The 23035-nt window shown below is 38.4% G+C and overlaps 1 protein-coding gene across 2 annotated transcripts in view; it reads right to left on the bottom strand.

The window, feature by feature from the left end:
- Positions 1 to 23035, bottom strand: part of LOC126469895 (uncharacterized) — a 485688-nt gene that overhangs the window by 144397 nt on the left and 318256 nt on the right. For both annotated transcript variants that reach the window (XM_050097238.1, XM_050097237.1), the window contains exons 16-17: positions 18057 to 18208; positions 5275 to 5564 (exon numbers count right to left, since the gene is read on the bottom strand). In XM_050097238.1, coding sequence (XP_049953195.1) covers positions 5275 to 5564; positions 18057 to 18208 — 442 coding nt within the window. The remainder of the gene's footprint in view (positions 1 to 5274; positions 5565 to 18056; positions 18209 to 23035) is intronic.

A 23035-nucleotide genomic window follows, 5' to 3' on the forward strand; every position in this document is an offset into this window, starting at 1 on the left:
AATGTCAAACTGGCACAAAGTGTACCACATGTTTGGATATGCAAATGATTAGCTTTTCAGTGCAATCACCCAAAGTAGGCAAGGGAAACATTATCTGCATTGGGTATATACAGTCACTGTAAAGCTACAGTGTCTGGCCTCAGCAGCCAGAGAGTGTGTTCATGTGTGTGTGTGTGTGGGGGGGGGGGGGGGGGGGGGGGTGCGCACGTGCGTGCGTGTGTGGGCGCACTCACGTGTGTGCATGTCTACTTCCAATAAAGGCCTTGTTGGCTGAAGGCTCACTTTCTGACAGTCTTTTTGTTGTGCCTATCTGTGACTCAGCATCTCTGCTATATGATGATTGGCAACTATCCTCTTCATAATATTACTACTGCAGTATGTGTGTAAAACAAAGCATAGGGCTAGGGATGGGGAGATGCTGAATGAAACACATTTGTCTGTCAAGAGGGCAATGTGTGAGGACCTCAATGACAACTATAGCAGAGTATTGTTGAAGGAACTCTCACAAAACCCATAAAAATTCTAGAATGGGATTTTCACTCTGGAGCATAGTGTGTGCTGATATGAAATTTTCTGGCAGATTAAAACTGTGTGCCGGACCGAGACTCGAACTAAGGACCTTTGCAAAGGTCCCGAGTTCGAGTCTCTGTTCGGCACACAGTTTTAATCTGCCAGGAAGTACTCATGGATGAGACAGAGACTGAAACTGAAGGTAGCAAAGCAAAAGCAGAGACTCTGAATTTGGTTTTTCAAATGTTCTTTTACAAATGAAAATCCAATGGTAGTGTCAGTGGTGTTGCGAAGCAACTAAAATCACTAAAACTGAGCAAAGCTTCAGGGTCTTGATGAAATCTCTATCAGGTTCTAACCTAGATTTGTGACTCAGTTAGTCTCTCTTTTAACTTTAATCTACTGTACATCCTTTGAACAAAAAACTGTGTCTAGTGATTGGTAGGAAGCATGGATCACAGGTGTGGCAGAAGTGATAAACAAAAATACTGTCCAATATCCTTGACATATATTTGTAGTAAAATCTTACAACGTTTTCTGAGCTGAAAAGTAATAAGATATCTTGAACAAAATGATCTCCTCTATGTCAATCAGTGATGATTCCAAAAACATCAGTCATGTGAAAGTGAGCTTGCACTTTTCTCAGATGACGTCCTGAAAGCCATGGATCAAGGCACTTACATAGATGCTGTATTTCTTGATTTCTGATAAGCATTTCATTCAGTACCACAGCTGTGTTTATTATCAAAAGTATGGTCCTATGGCGCATCAAGCAAACTTTGTGATTGGATTGAGGAAATTTTGGTAGAGAGGACCTCAGATGGAGAGTCATTGACAGATGTAGAAGTAGCCTTGGGTATGTCCCAAGGAAATGTGTTGTGACCCTCACTGTTCATGTTTTATATTAGTGATCTTCCCTTCAATATTAATAGTAACCTCAGACTTTTTGCAGATGATGCAGTTATCTACAATGACGTTCTGTCTGAAAAATATTGCATAAATTTTCAGTCAAATCTTGATTAGGTTTACAAGTCATGCAAAGATTGGCAGGTGATTTTAAATGCTCAAAAATGCACAACCGTGCACTTCACATGGTCAAAAATGTAAAATTGTGCACTTCACACAAAGAAAAAACATAGTATAATATGACTATAATATCAACGAGTCACAGTTGGAATCGGTCAACTCATACAAATACTTGGATGTAACACTTGGTGGGATATGAAATGAGAAAATCAGATATGCTCTGTCATAGGTAATGCAGGTGGAAAACATTGATTCATCATTACAATACTAAGGAAATGCAGTCAGTCTACAGATGTGATCACTTACAAATAACTTGTGTGACCAACCGTAGAATACTGCTCAAGTGTGTGGGACATTTACCACATAGGATTAACAGGGAATGATGAATGCATTAAGAGAAAGGAACCACGGATGGTCACAGGTTTCTTTGATCCATGGGAAAGTGACACAAGAGATGATGAAGAAACTGAACTGCCAGACACTTGAAGACAGATGCAAACTATCATGAGAAAGCCTATTTACAAAGGTTCAAGAATCAGCTTTAAATAATGGCAGTAGGAAAATACTACAACCCACTCAATACCACTACCATAGGGATTGTGAGGACAAGATTAGATTAATTACAGCATGGGCAGAGGTGTTTAACCAGTCATTCTTCCTCAATGTCACACAGCATCTCAAATCCCCCATGTGACCAGCACCCATCCTCATTCTGTGTACAACATCACAATGGACGCATCCAAGTTTTGAGGTTCCAAGGAGAATGGACATTGCCAGATTGCATTCACCATTGTCGTACAGGCCTGGCACCTCATGTGACAGTATCAGGTGCCACTAGGTAGCTAACTCAGTCATCTCTGGTTTACGTACCTCATAATTCTGACAGCAGCCATTACATATCTGATGTGTTAACGCCAATGGCTACACCTCTGTGAGATTTTATTTCAGCAAGATAGTGCATGCTGCCTGTGCCCTTCTGACATTTCACAATACAGACTGTGTTTGACTTTCACCTCAGCCAGTATTTTCTCCATAAAACTGACACACTGGAAACATTTGATCACAGGCTGCCAAGAGACTGGCATGCCACCACTTGCCAGCCATTATGATTGATGAACTCCAGCATAGAGGTAAAGCAGCTTGGAATGATGTAACCATATCTGTCATTGAAGCTCAGTTCACCTCATTGCTCAGCCAGGTCAGGGGCACTACTGTTGCCAGAGATGACAGCTTTGTGTACTAAATTTTGCATTTGTATATGTCCAAACCACTTACAAATTTTATCATGTAATATTCCTACTATACTGTCAATGCACAATAAGTAAGATTCCATTATCTGCTATCTTCCCTGTTGTTGCACTCTGAATGGCCACTATTGTACATAAAAGCAATGAACTATATTTTGCTGCCCCATAAAAGAGAGAAAACTCTGTCCTCAAGTTATTAAAGAAGATATGGATACAAAACTTACGACCACATACATTTTTGCATTTGTGAATTGTTGCCATATAAAAGAAATTGTAAAATCACCCCATTTATAAGACAGGATGTTTTAAGATGCCTAATTTCCTGGATCATTAACATGAGAGACAGAAATGAAAAGGAGATGCTTCCATTAAGCTGAATGGTCATTATTTGAGAGACAAAATGGGAAAGAGTGTAGAGTGCAGGTTAACTCTGAAACTATGAGAGATAGCAGAGAAAAACTGCAGGAAAATAAGCAGTCCACAATGCAAAGTTTATATGATATAAACTAATGTGACAAAAGTCATGGGATACATCTTAATATCATGCTGGATCTCCTTTTGTCTGGAAGTAGTGCAGCAACTTGGCATGGACTAGACAAGTTGTTGGAAGTCCCCTGCAAAAATATTGAGCCATGCTGCCTCTATAGCCATCCATAACTGTGAAAGAGTTGTCTGTGCAGGATGTTATGCACAAACTGACCTCTCGATTATGCCCCATAAATGTTCAATGGAATTCATGTCAGGAAATCTGAGTGGCCAAATCATTTGCTCAAGCTGTCTAGAATTTTCCTCAAAACATTGGTGAACAACTGTGGACCAGTGACATGACATCATTGTTTGGCAACATGAAGTCCATGAATGGCTGCAATGGTCTCCAAGTAGCCGAACATAACCATTTCTAGTCAATGATTGGTTCAGTGGACCACAGGACCCAGTCCACTCTACGTATACATAGCCCACAACATTACGGAGCCACTACTAGCTTGCACAGTGACTTGTTGACATCTTGAGTCCATGGTTTCATGGAGTCTGTGCCACACTTTAACCCTACATTCAGCTGTTACCAACTGTAATTGCGACTCATCTGACCAAGCGACAGTTTGCCAGTTGTCTAGGGTTCAACTTCTGCAGGCAATGTCATGCTGTTAGTAAAAGGTATTGCATCAGTCATCTGCTGCCATAGCCCATTAACACCAAATTTTGCCACACAGTACTAACAGATATATTCATCACACACCCCACATTGATTTCTGCAGTTATTTCACATGGTGTTGCTTGTCTCTTAGCACTGCCAACTCTGTGCAAACACTGCTGTTTTCAGTTGACCAGCGTGTTGTCCATGGTTGGGGGGCGGGAGGGGAATGCCTAAAATTTGATATTCATGGCACACTATTATTGACACTATGCATCTCAAAATATTGAATTCCCTAACGATTTCTGAAATGGAATTTCCCATATTTCTAGCTCCAACTACCATTCTGTGTTCAAAATCTGTTAATTCCTGCCATACAGCCATAATCATTTTGCAAACCTTTTCACATGAATCACCTGATCACGAATGACAACTCCACCAATGCACTGCCCATTCATACCTCGCGTACTCTAAACTACTGCCATCTGTATATGTGCATATTGCTATCCCATGACTTTTAGTTAGTTAGCAGTATGTTCCACTGATCATTTCACAATATGTCTTAACATCACGAATTGAGTCAGTGTACAATCTGTTAATTTTTATATGGGGTACACACTGTGTCTTACTGTATATGTATAAGAGAAAATAAATTAATCTAACCAACAGCAAGTAAGTATGTAGTTATTTTACATTACATACACTACAAGTTTCTAAATAAAAATTTGTGTCAGAGAAAATACTAGTCAAGTAACTTCTTCAGTAACAATCATTTACAAGCGAGACAATGGAGATTGCCAGGTGTATTTTCTGTTGGTTCAACTGCAATTTGTTTCTGCACATTACTTAAATAACTGATTCATATTTCTCTCTCATCCGTATCCTCCACTGCTTAATTTGATAGTCACTCCATGTGTTCAACAAGTATTCCTAGCATTATAACTTCCCATTAGAACAACAATCATCATCTTTTACAGTCTGCCTCATTTCAACACCTTCCTTGTTGGTTTGTTCTCTTTGCTCGTGGTGCTGCTTTAAACAAATTCATATATTCACTGTATTTTACTTTCAATAAAAAGTAATATAACTTCCTATTACAACAACAATCATTATCTCTTAACCTGCCTCATTTCAACACCTCCATTGTGGGTGTTTTCTTTCAGTTACAGGTGCTGCTTTTAAAAACTTCGTATATTATGTACTAGTAAAGGAAACACTGTACTCAATGCCACAAAGAAACACAGTGTCACACTTAGCATTAAATGTCAGTGAATGAATACAATATTTGTCCTGTTGGTACTAATATTTAGTTTACATCATTACAGATCCTTTGATTATGAGAATGTGGTAGGAACATACCTCCGACTGTTTGTAAATGTAGCTCCAGCAATTTTTTCATAAGTGAGAGTGTTTCTGCATGGAAAAGGAAGAAGACTTGGTCCTGGTTCACTCCCTGACGGATAACGGCCTGGAATGTTTGGTGGAGCTGGGGGCACAGGTGGTGGCAGTGGTGGTGGTGGTGCTACAGCTGAGCTTGATAAGCACTCTTTTTCTGCATAAAGGGCACCACTCTGGGGCTGGAATGCACCAATATCTATAGTGGAACCCAATGACCCACTCAGCAAACAATGATTGTTGTTTATACCTGTCTGTAAAAAGAAATCACTTGTCAGTAGCTATCTTTTTAAAGAGAGAGAGAGACAGAGAGAGACAAAATTAATAGTATATTTACTTACTTTATAACAAAATACACAGCTTTCAATTCAGTCTCATTAAAATCATGCTATTAGTGTTCAATGTTGAAGATGTAATGTTAGTCAGTTGCCCAAAGACAGGAGCATTCTCACTGAGTGGATTACGCTGGTATTTGGCTGACATGATTTAGTGAGACCACTGGGAACTAAACTGAGATGGCCAGATGAGGGTCTCAATCCTAATCCTCCTGAATATAAACTGACTGTCATAGTATTTATTTATTTACATTTCTTTTTGCATAGAGTCATTGTATGATGATTTTTGCAAACATCATGTTGTTTACAAAAGTATACTGCATATAATATTTGTGTACAAAGGTTTAATACATAACATATTTATTTAAAATGTTAATACATAATATATTCTTAGAATTCTTTCAGTGAATACACATAGTTATTTACAAGAAAATATTTTAAGTCTGTTTTAAATGGATCTCCAATATGTGCTCTTATGGATTCTGGCCATTAGTTGTACCACACTGAGCCACTAATATATAGACTATGATCTGTTACTTTCAAATTGGTTTTTTGTCTCTTATTTCTTGAGTTATGGTTATGTACATCATAGCATTTGGGTAACGAGGAAGTATTGAATAGGATTGGGGAGAAGAGAAGTTTGTGGCACAACTTGACTAGAAGAAGGGATCGGTTGGTAGGACATGTTCTGAGACATCAAGGGATCATCAATTTAGTATTGGAGGGCAGCATGGAGGGTAAAAATCGTAGAGGAAGACCAAGAGATGAATACACTAAGCAGATTCAGAAGGATGTAGGTTGCGGTAGGTACTGGGAGATGAAGAGGCTTGCACAGGATAGAGTAGCATAGAGAGCTGCATCAAACCAGTCTCAGGACTGAAGACCACAACAACAACAACAACATTTGGGTGTGTCACCTTGATGGCTTACAAAAAATGTGATATATACAGTTGATTACAATTACAATTCCAGTTTCAAAATGCTTTAAAAATGAACCACTGCTGAGAACAATGTCAAATTTGAATTTGATATTATCAAAGAAGAGAGAAACATTATGGAAACAAAAAAATAATGAAAGTTTTACCACCAGATGGAGCTGGAAATGGCAGAGTATGCTAAATAAAAGATGCAGGGTATATGGCTGTTCTTCAGTTTTTGTCTGAGATTCTCAGCATTACTGTGTCAATGCAAGCTTACACGCTCTGGTAAAGCTCTTTTACAAGAACAATGATTTTGGGCCAGTAGCTCTGAAGAAGTTCTGGACACTGAAGGGGATGTAAAAAGACCTTGGTCCGATGTCTGAGATAGGGTCTGGGGAAAATGATTATGAAATTCAAAAAGACATCTTCTTTCGAAGTGCAGTGTGGCAGAGGCAGGAAAGCAACTGTCTGTGAACAGACAAAGCTCATTTCCATCTGCAACGACATGTCAAAACTGCAGAATACTGGCAAGGGAATATCGGCTCGTACATCAACTGGTAACTTTTCATTTGGGAAATGTAACTGTGCGGTGTGGGTTGACAGCATCATTCATTGTAGGGCCATTTTCTTTTCTCCAAGTGCAACTTACAGCCATGTGCAGTGAACTGGAACATGAACATGACTTGTTGATTTCTGCCATAGTGAACATGCAGAAGGATCTATTGGAGCTACACTTGATAAATCCTGTACAGGTTGTTAAGTATCTTGAGCTAATGAGGAAGGATTTGAAAGATAAGAAATTCTCTATTGAAGTCATGGAGGACCGAGGATATCAGTTACTTTGTACAATAGACTTAGATGTATTTTTAGCAGTTACTGCATTAACTTGTGTGTTGAACATACCCTTAGTTGACATTAATATGTGTATCCTATATAAGGTTTGGCCCCTACCAGCTGAATTTAATAAGATGAAGCGATTATTCAATTATATAGCAGCAGCAAAGGAATTTCTGATCATAGACAAAGCAAAGTGACTGTTTTGTGCAACTGTCCAGTGACCAACTCCTATGTAAAACGGTCATCCTGTGACATCAGATATGTAAACAGATTTAATACTGGTGTCCACATAAGATCACAAATAATGTGAGGATTGCATGCTGCAACCAGTAGCAGAAATTCCAAAAGATTTCAGTCTTAAATACATAGTGTCAAACGAAAATATCTGCACTCAGATTCGAAACAACAAATAGTTGTATGTCACCTAAGAGGCTGAAGGCTTCCAGTCTGACCTTATGACATCCACCAATACAAGTAAAATAGAGACAGCTCCTAAGCTACTACAGACACAGATCACTGCCTAATAGAAGACTAGAAATGAGAAGTGTCTCAGATCCTCATACTCTTACCATTAGAGCATACAGACAGGCATTCAGATGACCTCAAGGTCACTGGACATAAAACAGAAGACCTACAAAATGAAATAGACTACCAACAACATACGACCTATATACAGTGATTTATAAATGAGTATCCATGCAGGTTTGATAATAAGCAGTTTTGGTAATACTCCATTTTGTAACTGGGATCATTGCTTATGCATTTATTATATATGCTGCAAGAGTTGTGGCAAACAGATTTGTGAAGCAGCAGAAAGGTGTTGTACTAAGGTATGTGTAACTAATCCAGCTGTGACTAGTAGCATTCCTAAGGACACAGTAAGGTACATACATTCTCCCCAATCTGAAAAATATGGTGAGGAGGAGGAGTTAGTCGAGTATGACGTTACACAGAGTGTTGTGGAAAGAACAAAGTCAGACACCACAGCTTCCCAGAAATATAGGAGCTGACACACCCATGTTAGAGACGCTGCTGACAAAAGATAAAATGACAAAAGGTACATATATCATACATCTTATATGGCATGTAATTATGAACTCTACAGTTTTATCAATGATTCCATTAATGTAATTTTCTCTGCCTTGTGATGACTGGGTGTTGTGTGATGTCCTTAGGTTAGTTAGGTTTAAGTAGTTCTAAGTTCTAGGGGACTGATGACCATAGATGTTAAGTCCCATAGTGCTCAGAGCCAGCCATTAATGTAAACTTTGTATTATGTGAAAATGTAACCTACATCCAGAATCATGTGTGTTTGTGTATTATATGCTGTGTAATACGAAAATTGTAACTCTATAGTTATAAGTCTGTCCTTGTATCAATGCTCCCATTCATGTGGGTTGGTTTATGTGAAGAGATTTTATTTTGCTGAAACTACCTTCCAGGTAGAGTGATGAACTTGTTTTGGTGAACTTTGTCATATGTAAATATGTTCTGTTTGGAAATAAAGCAAGGGGAAAAGTCCACTGGACATGTGACTAGGCAATGAAAATTTCATAACTTTGGAGGACTGAGCTTACAAAATTTTCCCCAAGGGAAGGGAGGTGTCACAAATCGAAAAATGTTTGATCAGTTCATTAACACAACTCAGAAAGTGAGTCTTGGCCAGAGGCAGTAGGCTGCTTGTTTCAGTGCCAGTAGTGGTGAATCAATATCTGAACTCAATAATGGATGATGGCTCTGTCGCTCTCGTGACATGCAATAGCAGCCTGCTTGACTATCTCCCAACAGCTTACAGAGTAGCAATGAAGGGATATTCCAGAAGGGCCAAATACAGCTGGCATCATGCACTAACTGCAGGATCAGCCACGCACAGCACATCATCATCAAACCTTCCAGAAGAGCAGTGTGCAAAAGAAGCCATGTAAATGGGGACTTCCAACCCTACTGGATAGTGCTGTACCAACAACAAGTAGATGATGCCATGTCCACAACACTTATCAGCAGGAACCAGATAAGGCTTGGCTTGGCCAATGTAGGACACAGAGCAGACTTCATGAATAAAGAGTTAAGTCAATTATAGCTGGGAACTTGTAAATAGGGAGAAGTGCCAGGGGTACTTTCATGGACTGTAGTCACATCTGTACTTTGACATTTCCACCCTGTTTCCTCAGTAGCCCTACTGAGTTCAATACTCTGTATCACTCAAACATTGCTTTTCAGCCAGGGTCAGGGAATCAGCAGGTGTCCCACCATCAGTTAACCACATCTAATTCATTGACTGAGGTAAGGTCCCCTCTCATGCTTCTCACCGTCTTTCTTACTGCTTCTCAGGACATAGCAATAGCATACTGTTTTCAGCATTTTATTACATATAATTTTGCACAGTTGGAAAAGCAAGTACAACAAGATGCTTATTTTTCTGCATACAAAGTTAAGATGGTTTCCCCATCAATGATTGCTATGCCAGTACAGACCAAGAAATTAACAGTTTCACTGTCTGCATATGAAATTCCACAGATATTTCATACACATCTATGGCATGAGTGGCTTGCTATGAACTCCAGTAACTTTGATTTGGTGGTATTGCCTTTCACATACTGGTTACTAATACCTATATTAGATTAGACTAGATGTACTTTTTGTCCAAATCAAACAAAATACACAATAAGTATTAACAACAAAAAACAAATATGCTAATGTACCTTCCACAGATCCCAAGTAAAATTATCGTAATAGATGTAAAAAAATGAATACAGTTTCATTGAAAAGGTAATAATAGTAAACTGAGAAATCATTTTACAACACTTATTCACAATGATTGCATTACTGCACTGAATTTTTATAGAAGTCAGATTGGACTAATACTCACATTATCCTGATATTATTAGTAACAGACACAGATGAGTTGGTTCTACTAACAAATTAGTCTGTGGGGTAGAAGGAGATGGTCACCAATAAATCCTTTAGGCTCCTCCTTAACTAACTTTATTAATAGTTAAACATTTTATGGCTGCTGACAGGATACTGAAAATGTGTGTTCCAGAATAATGGACACCTTCTTGGACCAAAGTAAGTGACTTTAAATCCTTGTGAAAATTATTCTTATTTCAGGTATTGATTTAATGAATTATGCTGTCATTTTGAGAAAAAAGATGTATCTTTAATGACAAATTTCATTAAGGGATAAAGATATGGGAAGTAGTGGTTAATATCTCTAGTTCCCTAAACTGACTTTTGCAGGATGTTCTTGAGTTAACACCACACGTAATTTGTATTACACGTTTTTGGACCCAGAAAACTTTGGCATGCTTAATGACTTTCCCCAAAAAAAGTAGTCCCATATGACATCATGGAAGGAGAGTAAGTATAGTACGCAAGCTTTATCATTTTTATATCCTCTGTGTCTAACAACATTTGCACTGCAAATAGGGATATGTTTAGGAGTTTAGCAGTTATGTGGTGTGCTCCTCCAAGTTGAATTTATTAGCAAGCTGTAATACCAAGAATTTAACATTGTCCATTTCTTCTGCCTATTTGTCGTCATGTTTTAGGCATGCACTGTGGGAATCCTCTTACAAGTTCTGAACTACATATACTGTGTTTTTTCAAAGTGTGGTGACAAAGAACTGGCTTGGAATCATTTATTAATGCCCATGAAAATTTCATTAATCGATCTTTCCGAGACTACACTTGATTTGCTATTTATCACAATGTTTGTATCTTCTGCAAACAAAACAAACTTGGCATCTGGTAATGTTACTGATGAAAGATCATTGATACACACAAGGAAAAGTATGGTTCCTGTGATGGAAGAATGTGAACCATTTTGCAGCATTTCCTGTTATACCATAATATTCCAGTTTACTTGATGGGGTATTGTGATTTCCTCAATCAAATGCCTTTGACAAATCACAGAATATATCAACAGCCTGCAATTTATTGCCTAATGAACTAAGCATATTTTAACTGTATGTGTAGGCAGCCTTTAGAAATCTGAAGTGTGCCTTTGACAATATATTATTTGCTGTTAGATGGTTAACAAGCCAATTGTAAGTTACATATTGTACAATATTTGAGAATGCTGGCAAAACTGAAACTGGACAGAAATTTGATGGTACTTCTGTATCTTCTTTCTTAAATAAAAGCTTAGCATCAGCATATTTCAACAAGTCATGAAATGTTTCTCTGATAAATGATTGGTTACACATATAGTGTAATATATTATTTAACTCAGAAGCACACATTTTAATTAGCTTTGTCGGTATTTTATCATAACCACTACAACTTTTTAGTATTAAAGATTTTATGGTGTACATTACTTCTACTGGGATAGTGAGGGTAATATTCATATCAGTGAAGTTATGTGTAATGGGTGGTCTGACCTGACAACCATATCTTTTCAGTAACAGTTCTTAAATACTTGTTAATGTTATCTGCCCCTCTCCATGTCTAGTTCTTCCATTCCCCTTCTTTACTACATCCCACATTCTCTTTATTTTTTATCTGATGTTATTATCTTTGTCTTGTAATGTATTTGCTTTTATGTCCATATTACAATCTGTAATATTTTGCAGTATGTCTAGTAATGTACTATAGCATCAACATCAGAGCTATTTCTGACTGACAGATATAGTTCCCTCTTCATTTTACAAGATGTCTTTATTCCTTGAGTAATCCATGGCTTATTTATAGACTTTGGCTTAATGTGGGTTACTTTTGGAGGAAAACAGTATTAATACAATGTAAGCACTTTATTAATAAAAGTGTTGTATTTTTCACTCATACCATGAGTGCTGTATATATAAATTTATTTTATGTCTTTGAGGAGTGCTTTAAAATACTCAATTTTTGGCTTACTGAATACCCACTTGAATTCAGATTTAATAGAGTTTATATCCTGATCAGTATTCACATTTAGCAAAAGGAATTGTGTGTCATGCTCTGAGAGGCCATTTGATACTGGTTTTGTAATATAAGTTTTTTTTGCTAGACTTTCCTATAAAGATGTTATCAACAACTGATTGTGAGAAACTAGCTACCCTAACTGGGAAGTTTACAGTAGGAATTGAGTTTAATGATAGTTGCTATACCAAGAACAAACATGATTTATGGAGCATAATATAGAGAAATACAGAAGATGGATGAAATACAGATTGTGCATAGCAGTGAGCACAGTAATACAAGTTACAGAATGGGCCGAGCACTCACTTGTGATCACTTAAATAATATTGTTCCTTTGGCAGGTCACCAGAGCACAGCAGGGGGCCTGTGAACTGTATGGGCATGTGGTCTCTGAAAGTGTGCTCATCATGAATGAAGGTACAGTAGTAGTGTTATACACTCTAATGAATTCTTACAAGGAGATTTTTGAAGAAAATTTGTGTTAAAGTCACAAGCAACCATTACTTCTTTGTTTTTGTGTTGTTAAGTAGGCCAGTAGAGATTCAAGTTGGTCTATGAACAGATTAAAGTTACCTGCAAGTGCTCACTATACACTTATTACTATGAAGGAATTATTATGAAATTCTGCATTTGTTTAACACATGCTTCCAAATACTGCCAAATTTATGAATGTCTGTGTTCTTAAATTTGACAGTTCCTGATGAATGAGGTAACGCCTCCTTTCTCCATTTCTGCACTACAAAACTGAGATGCTAGCCTAAATCCTTTAATGCTTAAAACATCTAACCAGTGGTGACTTATGATGTTCCATGTGTTGAAAAATGTAGTATATCCTCCTGATTGTCACCATAAAACAGCACAGATCTGTCATCAGCATAAGTAATTATACGGGAATAAGATGATTGTACAATATCATCTATACACACATGAAAAAGAAATGATTCCAGTATTGACCTCTGCACATTACTGTTTCAGTTATAGATGGAATTGTTGATAATTTTCACCCCATTTTGATAATTTATATTTGTGTATTGTTTATGGATTTTTAGGTATGTAGACAGGAGTTCAAGAGATGTGAGCTTGATATTACATGCCTCAGTTTCTGCAAGAGAAGTGCATGGTTGACTAGAGCAAAAGCCTCTGTGAGCTCTAAAGATATGTCCACAGTATTATTTTCTTCATGTAGATAGCTATAGACTTTGTGCACAAAGTCTGTGAGAGCTGCTGTGGAATTGCAATCTTTTTGAAATCCATGTTGGGTTTCTAGAGGATACTGTTTTTTGTGAAAATGGCACTAAACTGTGTGGTGTGTTCACAGTTATTAAAAGTTATACACACTGATTATAACAACCAAGTAAATATTCTATTATTAGATCTACAGGGTGTTACAAAAAGGTATGGCCAAACTTTCAGGAAACATTCCTCACACACAAAGAAAGAAAATATGTTATGTGGGCATGTGCCTGGAAACGCTTACTTTCCATGTTAGAGCTCATTTCATTACTTCTCTTCAAATCACATTAATCATGGAATAGAAACATGCAGCAACAGAACGTACCACCATGACTTCAAACACTTTGTTACAGGAAATGTTCAAAATGTCCTCCGTTAGCGAGGATACATGCATCCACCCTCCGTCAGATGGAATCCCTGATGCGCTGATGCAGCCCTGGAGAATGGCATATTGTATCACAGCCGTCCACAATACGAGCACGAAGAGTCTCTACATTTGGTACCGGGGTTGCGTAGACAAGAGCTTTCAAATGCCCCCATAAATGAAAGTCACGAGGGTTGAGGTCAGGAGAGTGTGGAGACTATGGAATTGGTCCGCCTCTACCAATCCATCGGTCACCGAATCTGTTGTTGAGAAGTGTACGAACACTTCGACTGAAATGTGCAGGAGCTCCATTGCGCACGAACCACATGTTGTGTTGTACTTGTAAAGGCACATGTTCTAGCGCACAGGTAGAGTATCCCGTATGAAATCATGATAACGTGCTCCATTGAGCGTAGGTGGAAGAACATGGGGCCCAATCAAGACATCACCAACAATGCCTGCCCAAACGTTCACAGAAAATCTGTGTTGATGACGTGATTGCACAATTGCGTCCGGATTCTCGTCAGCCCACACATGTTGATTGTGAAAATTTACAATTTGATCACGTTGGAATGAAGCCTCATCTGTAAAGAGAACATTTGCACTGAAATGAGGATTGACAAATTGTTGGATGAACCATTTGCAGAAGTGTACCCGTGGAGGCCAATCAGTTGCTGATAGTGCCTGCACACGCTGTACATGGTACGGAAACAACTGGTTCTCCCGTAGCACTCTCCATACAGTGACGTGGTCAACGTTACCTTGTACAGCAGCAACTTCTCTGATGCTGACATTAGAGGTATCGTCAACTGCTCGAAGAATTGCCTCATCCATTGCAGGTGTCCTCATTGTTCTAGTTTTTCCCCAGTCGCGAGTCATAGGCTGGAATGTTCCGTGCTCCCAAAGACACCGATCAATTGCTTTGAACGTTTTCCTGTCGAGACACTTTCGTTCTGGAAATCTGTCTTGATACAAACGTACCACGCCACGGCTATTGCCCCGTGCTAATCCATACATCAAATGGGCATCTGCCAACTCCGCATTTGTAAACATTGCACTGACTGCAAAACCACGTTCGTGATGAACACTAACCTGTTGATGCTACGTACTGATGTGCTTGATGGTAGTACTGTAGAGCAATGAGTCGCATGTCAACATAAGCACCAAAGTCAACATTACCTTCCTTCAATTGGGCCAACTGGCGGTGAATTGAGGACGTACAGTACATACTGACGAAACTAAAATGAGCTCTAACATGGAAATTAAGTGTTTCCGGACACATGTCCACATAACATCTTTTCTTTATTTGTGTGTGAGGAATGTTTCCTGAAAGTTTGGTTGTACCTTTTTGTAACACCCTGTATATTGTAAAAGATAGAAATCTGTGAATATTATAAACAGTTCTAAAGCATAATAAATAGTATATAAACAGAAATACAACAAGAAAACAACTGTAGGAACAGTATGACAATGGATTGCAACACAAAAGTGTAACAGCAAATTAATAGGCATTAGTACAGTTCAAATGTGTAATAAAATGTAATGAATAAATTAATTTAAAATAAGAATGTGTTGTCACATGACCATGAAAAACAAAAATCACATTGCATATGAACCATAGCTGTTTATACTGATTTACATCTCTCTGGTCTTACCAATGGTAGAAAATATTTTGCCAGTGAACTATGCTAGATTATCAAGTTTCGGTCTTGATGTGTACCAGGTATCATAAGACTTTCTGTGAGCCTCATCCTTGGCAAAGTTTATTCATTTTTGTTAAATATGGAAGTACACACCATATATTGAGTTCTATATGAGAGAGCAGATCATTGATATTAGCTGGGAGAGACATTTAGGACACAGTTCCATGCTGATATAAAATAATTTTATTTCATCTGCAGCTTAGATGTAAGTATGAATGTCATTAATAGTAATTCTAGGTGACAGAGCTTATTAGTTATCTCACTATTAAACATTCTTTGCCAATTTCTATTCTGTATGAAAAATATGGTAGAGCATACACAAATTAACTCAGGACAAACATACAGAGCACATATGTAAAATTCTCTCAAAGTGTTACCTTTTTATTGGCTAAACTACAGACATGTGTAACAATACCTCTGTTACTTAACTCCAATAGTGCCTTCTTTCACTGCCATCTGCAATATGATATCTTTTATGGGGTAATTCTGCAGGGGTCAAAAAAATTTTCATCTGGCAAAAAAAGCTATCAGGTCTATTTCTAGAGTTACAAACTCTAAAACCTCCAGCAGGCCACTTTTTAAAGACTTAAAAGTATTGACTTTAACTATTGCCCACTAAAGATTAAAGGAAATTTAAACAAGTATAGCTTAATGGAAGTTGTACACCAACAAAAAACTAGGCAAATGAAACAGATAGATATGCCCACGACTAGATTAAAGAAAAGACAGTCTAGTTATGAATAACTGGGCATAAAATTATTTAATACTTTACCTTTACAGGTGCATCGTGTCTAACTTAATGACATTATAACAAAAACTGAAAAAGGGTTGAAAGAAAAGGCTCTTTACAAAATTTCAGAATTTCACAACTGTTCTAAGTATGACCTGAGATCTTAAATTATTTCTTTCTGTAAATTATTTTGTTTTTACCTGAGTATGTCAATAGTTTATTTGATACTTCTGTATATTATTTTCTATTTACTATAAAATTAAGAAATTGTTCTCTAGTGTATGTTTCATGTGTCTTCTATTATTATTAACATGTGTACTGTAACTATGTGAATAAAATGTATTTGTAAAATATATGTACTCTCCCTATGATGACACTAACTGTATAAAAATGCTCAAAGATGGATCAAAATGAAACACAATTGTACATGATCTAATGTAATTTCTTTGATTCATGTTAATGTCCAAGAACTGATCACAAATTTTTCATTCATCACACTGCATGAGTCATACAAAATACATAAAGGGTGAACTGGAAGTCCATTGACAAATTTTCAGAGATTGTTTACAGATACCCTCTGAGTATTCTGGTATACAGACCCCATGTTTTCCAGTGGCCTAGTACAGACTTATTGCATTTTGTCTGGTTTATTGGCTCAATTAGCTTTGTATCTGCATTGCACTGAAAATATCTGCATAACTGCACAAATGTAGATGGTACATGCTGTGGATTTTGTGTGGAAACAAACTTGTTCCATCCACTTCCTGCTGACAACACTCATGCCCACTGCACTATTTACCCTCAAGGTTGCATTCAGTACTACTCAGTTCTGTAGCAAATTTGTCTTTTGAAGACTTGGCTGATAAGTGCTTCCTGTAGGTGTTCACTGAAGGCAATGGAAGAACAGCAAAATTATGTGCTCAACTGCTCCTGCAGTGATGACAACCATACCACATTAACTTTGGATTACTCTGTTTACTCCATGTTTTGTGCTGCACATTTTGCAAGTGTATATTATAGGATTTTTCACTGTTGTGGAGGTATTTTTGCCAGGAATAAAGGTAACTAGGGTAAAAATCAAAGAAAACATAATTACATAATTATTTTGAAACAAGCCACAGGATACCACAGGCTCCTTATACCAAAATTCTCAGAAAGTTGTTGGAGTTCTGGTCCAATGTACACATATGCGTGCGTGTGTGTGTGTGTGTGTGTGTGTGTGTGTGTGTGTGTGTGTGTGTGTGTGTGTGTGTGTGCTTACTACAATTACTACAAGTGTCATCCTGGTGCTTACTAGCCATAAATTCTTTCAATCATAGGTTTTTAATATTCAATATGTGACACAAAATTGTATAAATACGTCATTTGGATTGTATAAGATTCTCAGTTCTATTTTACTCAATGAATTTTAAAAGCCTTATCTATAATATTTGATAAAATTATAGTATGTGAAAATCTTATTTTTTGAATAAACCTCACCACAAGCTATTTAAGACACAGGGATATTGATGGGACTACATATAGTTTCATTGCAGTCATGGAATATGGTCCCTTCTTCCACTAATAGTCAGCATTAAGTCGGTCAGTTTGTTAACATCCTTTACTGCAGATGCAGTGATAACTACATTATGTTAAAACATATCTAGCACATTTCCAGTGTATTAGTGACAAGGTAATTAAGACCATCAGTCATTATTATGGGAATAAGAATGTTTTACTGACCTGTCCCAAGAAAGTATAAGATCGACACACGAATTCCCTTTCCACATCACATGCTTGCTCACAGCTTTTGTCACTGAAAGAGGACAGTGATTTATCTGTATATATGAGCTGTTGTCCTGATTTGTGGTATGTGTAGGCACAGTGTGTGAGACCTGTAATGTAATCATGATCAAAGAATGACACACTTTTATTACAGTTCTTTATTTACAAGCAGTGGCAGCTCATGATTATACATTCTGAGTGCTCAAAAATTTTTGGATCCAGATAAATTTGAAAGTGTGATATTAATAGCCTCTGCTGTATAATAGTTATGCTTATCAACAAGTTTATATAACTACAGAAACTGCCGATAATAATAATAATCATGATAATAATGACATACATAACTTGTCTGAAAAAAAAAATTGTTTTTTTGGGATATATATATATATATATATATATACACTCCTGGAAATTGAAATAAGAACACCGTGAATTCATTGTCCCAGGAAGGGTAAACTTTATTGACACATTCCTGGGGTCAGATACATCACATGATCACACTGACAGAACCACAGGCACTAGTACAGTGTATATCCACCTTTCGCAGCAATGCAGGCTGCTATTCTCCCATGGAGACGATCGTAGAGATGCTGGATGTAGTCCTGTGGAACGGCTTGCCAAGCCATTTCCACCTGGCGCCTCAGTTGGACCAGCGTTCGTGCTGGACGTGCAGACCACGTGAGACGACGCTTCATCCAGTCCCAAACATGCTCAATGGGGGACAGATCCGGAGATCTTGCTGGCCAGGGTAGTTGACTTACACCTTCTAGAGCACGTTGGGTGGCACGGGATACATGCGGACGTGCATTGTCCTGTTGGAACAGCAAGTTCCCTTGCCGGTCTAGGAATGGTAGAACGATGGGTTCGATGACGGTTTGGATGTACCGTGCACTATTCAGTGTCCCCTCGACGATCACCAGTGGTGTACGGCCAGTGTAGGAGATCGCTCCCCACACCATGATGCCGGGTGTTGGCCCTGTGTGCCTCGGTCGTATGCAGTCCTGATTGTGGCGCTCACCTGCACGGCGCCAAACACGCATACGACCATCATTGGCACCAAGGCAGAAGCGACTCTCATCGCTGAAGACGACACATCTCCATTCGTCCCTCCATTCACGCCTGTCGCGACACCACTGGAGGCGCGCTGCACGATGTTGGGGCGTGAGCGGAAGACGGCCTAACGGTGAGCGGGACCGTAGCCCAGCTTCATGGAGACGGTTGCGAATGGTCCTCGCCGATACCCCAGGAGCAACAGTGTCCCTAATTTGCTGGGAAGTGGCGGTGCGGTCCCCTACGGCACTGCGTAGGATCCTACGGTCTTGGCGTGCATCCGTGCGTCGCTGCGGTCCGGTCCCAGGTCGACGGGCACGTGCACCTTCCGCCGACCACTGGCGACAACATCGATGTACTGTGGAGACCTCACGCCCCATGTGTTGAGCAATTCGGCGGTACGTCCACCCGGCCTCCCGCATGCCCACTATACGCCCTCGCTCAAAGTCCGTCAACTGCACATACGGTTCACATCCACGCTGTCGCGGCATGCTACCAGTGTTAAAGACTGCGATGGAGCTCCGTATGCCACGGCAAACTGGCTGACACTGACGGCGGCGGTGCACAAATGCTGCGCAGCTAGCGCCATTCGACGGCCAACACCACGGTTCCTGGTGTGTCCGCTGTGCCGTGCGTGTGATCATTGCTTGTACAGCCCTCTCGCAGTGTCCGGAGCAAGTATGGTGGGTCTGACACACCGGTGTCAATGTGTTCTTTTTTCCATTTCCAGGAGTGTGTGTGTGTCTATATATATATATATATATATATAATGGAAGGAAACATTCCACGTGGGAAAAATTATATATAAAAACAAAGATGAGGTGACTTACCGAACAAAAGCGCTGGCAGGTCGATAGACACACAAACAAACACAAACACACACACAAAATTCAAGCTTTCGCAACAAACTGTTGCCTCATCAGGAAAGAGGGAAGGAGAGGGGAAGACGAAAGGAAGTGGGTTTTAAGGGAGAGGGTAAGGAGTCATTCCAATCCCGGGAGCGGAAAGACTTACCTTAGGGGGAAAAAAGGACAGGTATACACTCGCACACACGCACATATCCATCCACACATACAGACACAAGCAGACATATTTAAAGCTCTTTAAATATGTCTGCTTGTGTCTGTATGTGTGGATGGATATGTGCGTGTGTGCGAGTGTATACCTGTCCTTTTTTCCCCCTAAGGTAAGTCTTTCTGCTCCCGGGATTGGAATGACTCCTTACCCTCTCCCTTAAAACCCACTTCCTTTCGTCTTCCCCTCTCCTTCCCTCTTTCCTGATGAGGCAACAGTTTATTGCGAAAGCTTGAATTTTGTGTGTGTGTTTGTGTTTGTTTGTGTGTCTATCGACCTGCCAGCGCTTTTGTTCGGTAAGTCACCTCATCTTTGTTTTTATATATATATATATATATATATATATATATATATATATATATATAATGACGTACACTTTAGGGGAAGAACAAAATAATGTTTAAGCTTTCGCTATTTCCCATTTCATATTTTTGTGTAAGAGAGGTTTTTGTGCCTTTTTTAATTTTTTTGGAGAAATGTACAAGATCCTTAACATGTGTTAGTCCATGAATTAACTTCCGGGACATTAATATGTTGCACCTACAGAATAATTCACACTTATAATGCACTTCTTCACAAAACATTCGCTTGTAGGCACGCATATTTGATTTCATCACTTTCTGAGGCAACGGATCTGGTCTGGGAGGCCTTAGTTCCTTTGCAACTAACTTATGCTGATAATTTTCTTTTCTGTTGGCCACACTGACACTGCAACACAAAAACTAATTCCAGCACAGTAAACAACCAACACCAAACTACCATTTGTGGAAATGATTAAATTCAGATAATAATGTGGACCAGCATGGTCACTTGACTAGAATACAAATGAGGCACCGAGAACCATAAAGACCAAAAGCACACCATCGTTGATCCCACATTTAAGTGAGTATCAGGCAAACCAGTGAGACAGCTTTTCATAAATGTTTATATATACAGTGCAGGCCTACAACAGAGATAAAACTGACCCACCACATGGTCAACAGACGTCAGAAGCATGAATAATTGTCACAATCTTAGTATCAACAATGATATGCTTTACAGTTCTCAGCACCTCAAATGGATTACTGTATGATAAAATTAGAAAATTAATATACTATGTCTCATTCAAAAACCCACAAAATAGGTTTTTCTGGCTGTGTAACTATAACACATACTGACATTCAATCTAATTTTACGATACAGTGAGTCAATCGGCATATCTGAGGTGTGTGCTACCATCTAGTGGGATTTATGCCAAGTGAACAGGGATAAAAGTCTGCTGTAGTGTGCTACCACCTTGTAGCATTGTCGTTAACTTGTAGTTAAGTGGTAAGGACTATCTGTGCACACCGTGAACTGTGCATTGTTTATTAAATCTGTATGTATTTGGCCTGTAAGACAATTATGTCATGCCAGTTGCGCATGTGTAAAAGCTCCTCAAAATAAGCACAACTGAAGGTGTGCTCATGACTCTGATGCCAAGTTTCACAAAGTCTAGAGCAGCAATGTAGCTTAGCATGTCAGATATAGTGCTGTGTATTTCCGATTACAGTTTCTATGTTATTTTTAACAGCATCCAAAGAAAAATAACAAAACAAATCCACAATGTGTCAAAAGCTAGTGTGTTCACATGCTCTTGTACCCTTACACAGTAGCTGCCACTGTTTACAGGTATACACCAATGTATAACATTAGCTGAAATGGGGCATTATTCATGTGAGAGGTTTTGATACACGACAGAGAGAAATCATCAGTTTTATTTAACAAGATTCTTGAGATGTACTTAAAATGCTAAATAAATGTCCTGTGCAGGTCACCTAGCTAGTCTATGAGGTATTACAAAATTTTATTTCTATTTTATAACTTTTTGGTTAAATTTCAATCTACGATGTTTAAGCACAATTTGTTATGGTCTACATCCATAGTTTCAGTTAAGGTTGTTTGGTCCAGTGGAACATGCTGACAAACAAGCCACTATGCACCATTATGAGCAACAAAGATGTAGTGTGGGAAAGAAATCACGTTGGCTTTTGACCGTCCTCAGATTAGATTAGATTTACTTTTATTCCAATTGATCCATAGTGAGGACGTCCTCCAGGATGTACACTATGTCAGAAAAACAATAATACATGACAAATATTTACAACTAAAACAAATAAGCTAATGTACCTTCCATAGGTCCCATGTGGAATGATTTTTTTTAATGAACACTATGTGAAAGGATCATTTCACAACACTTATTTACTAAGATCTCATTAATGCACTGAAGTATTTTTTTTACAACACTTATTTACTAAGATCACATTAATGCACTGAATTTAAAATTAATTTTTTTTTATTTATAAGGTAAGAAACATATAATAGAACTGCCACAATACTTATTTATAATGAACACAATACTGCACTGAAAAGGTGCAGAAGTTAGACTGTACTTTACACACACACACACACACACACACACACACACACACACACACACACACACAAAAAAAATCAATTGGTTCTACTGAGAAATTCATCAATGGAGTAGAAGGAGTTGGCCACAAATAAATCATTTATGCTTTCTCTGAAGCTGAATTTCACTGGTTTTAAGCTTTTGATGGCCACTGGTAAGTTATTGTAAATGTGTAGTCACTAATAATGCACAACTTTTTGTACAAGAGTAAGTGATTTTAAATCCTTGTGAAGAATATTCTTATTTCTAGCACTGAGTTCATGGTTTGAAAAAGTGATATATTTTTAATGACAAATTTTATTAAGGAATAAATGTGTTGGGAACCAGTAGTTAGTATCCCTAGTTTCCTAAACAGGCCTCTGCAGGATGTTCTTGAGTT

The sequence above is a fragment of the Schistocerca serialis genome, chromosome 3 (genome assembly GCF_023864345.2).
Source record: "Schistocerca serialis cubense isolate TAMUIC-IGC-003099 chromosome 3, iqSchSeri2.2, whole genome shotgun sequence".
NCBI classification, from domain to species: domain Eukaryota; kingdom Metazoa; phylum Arthropoda; class Insecta; order Orthoptera; family Acrididae; genus Schistocerca; species Schistocerca serialis.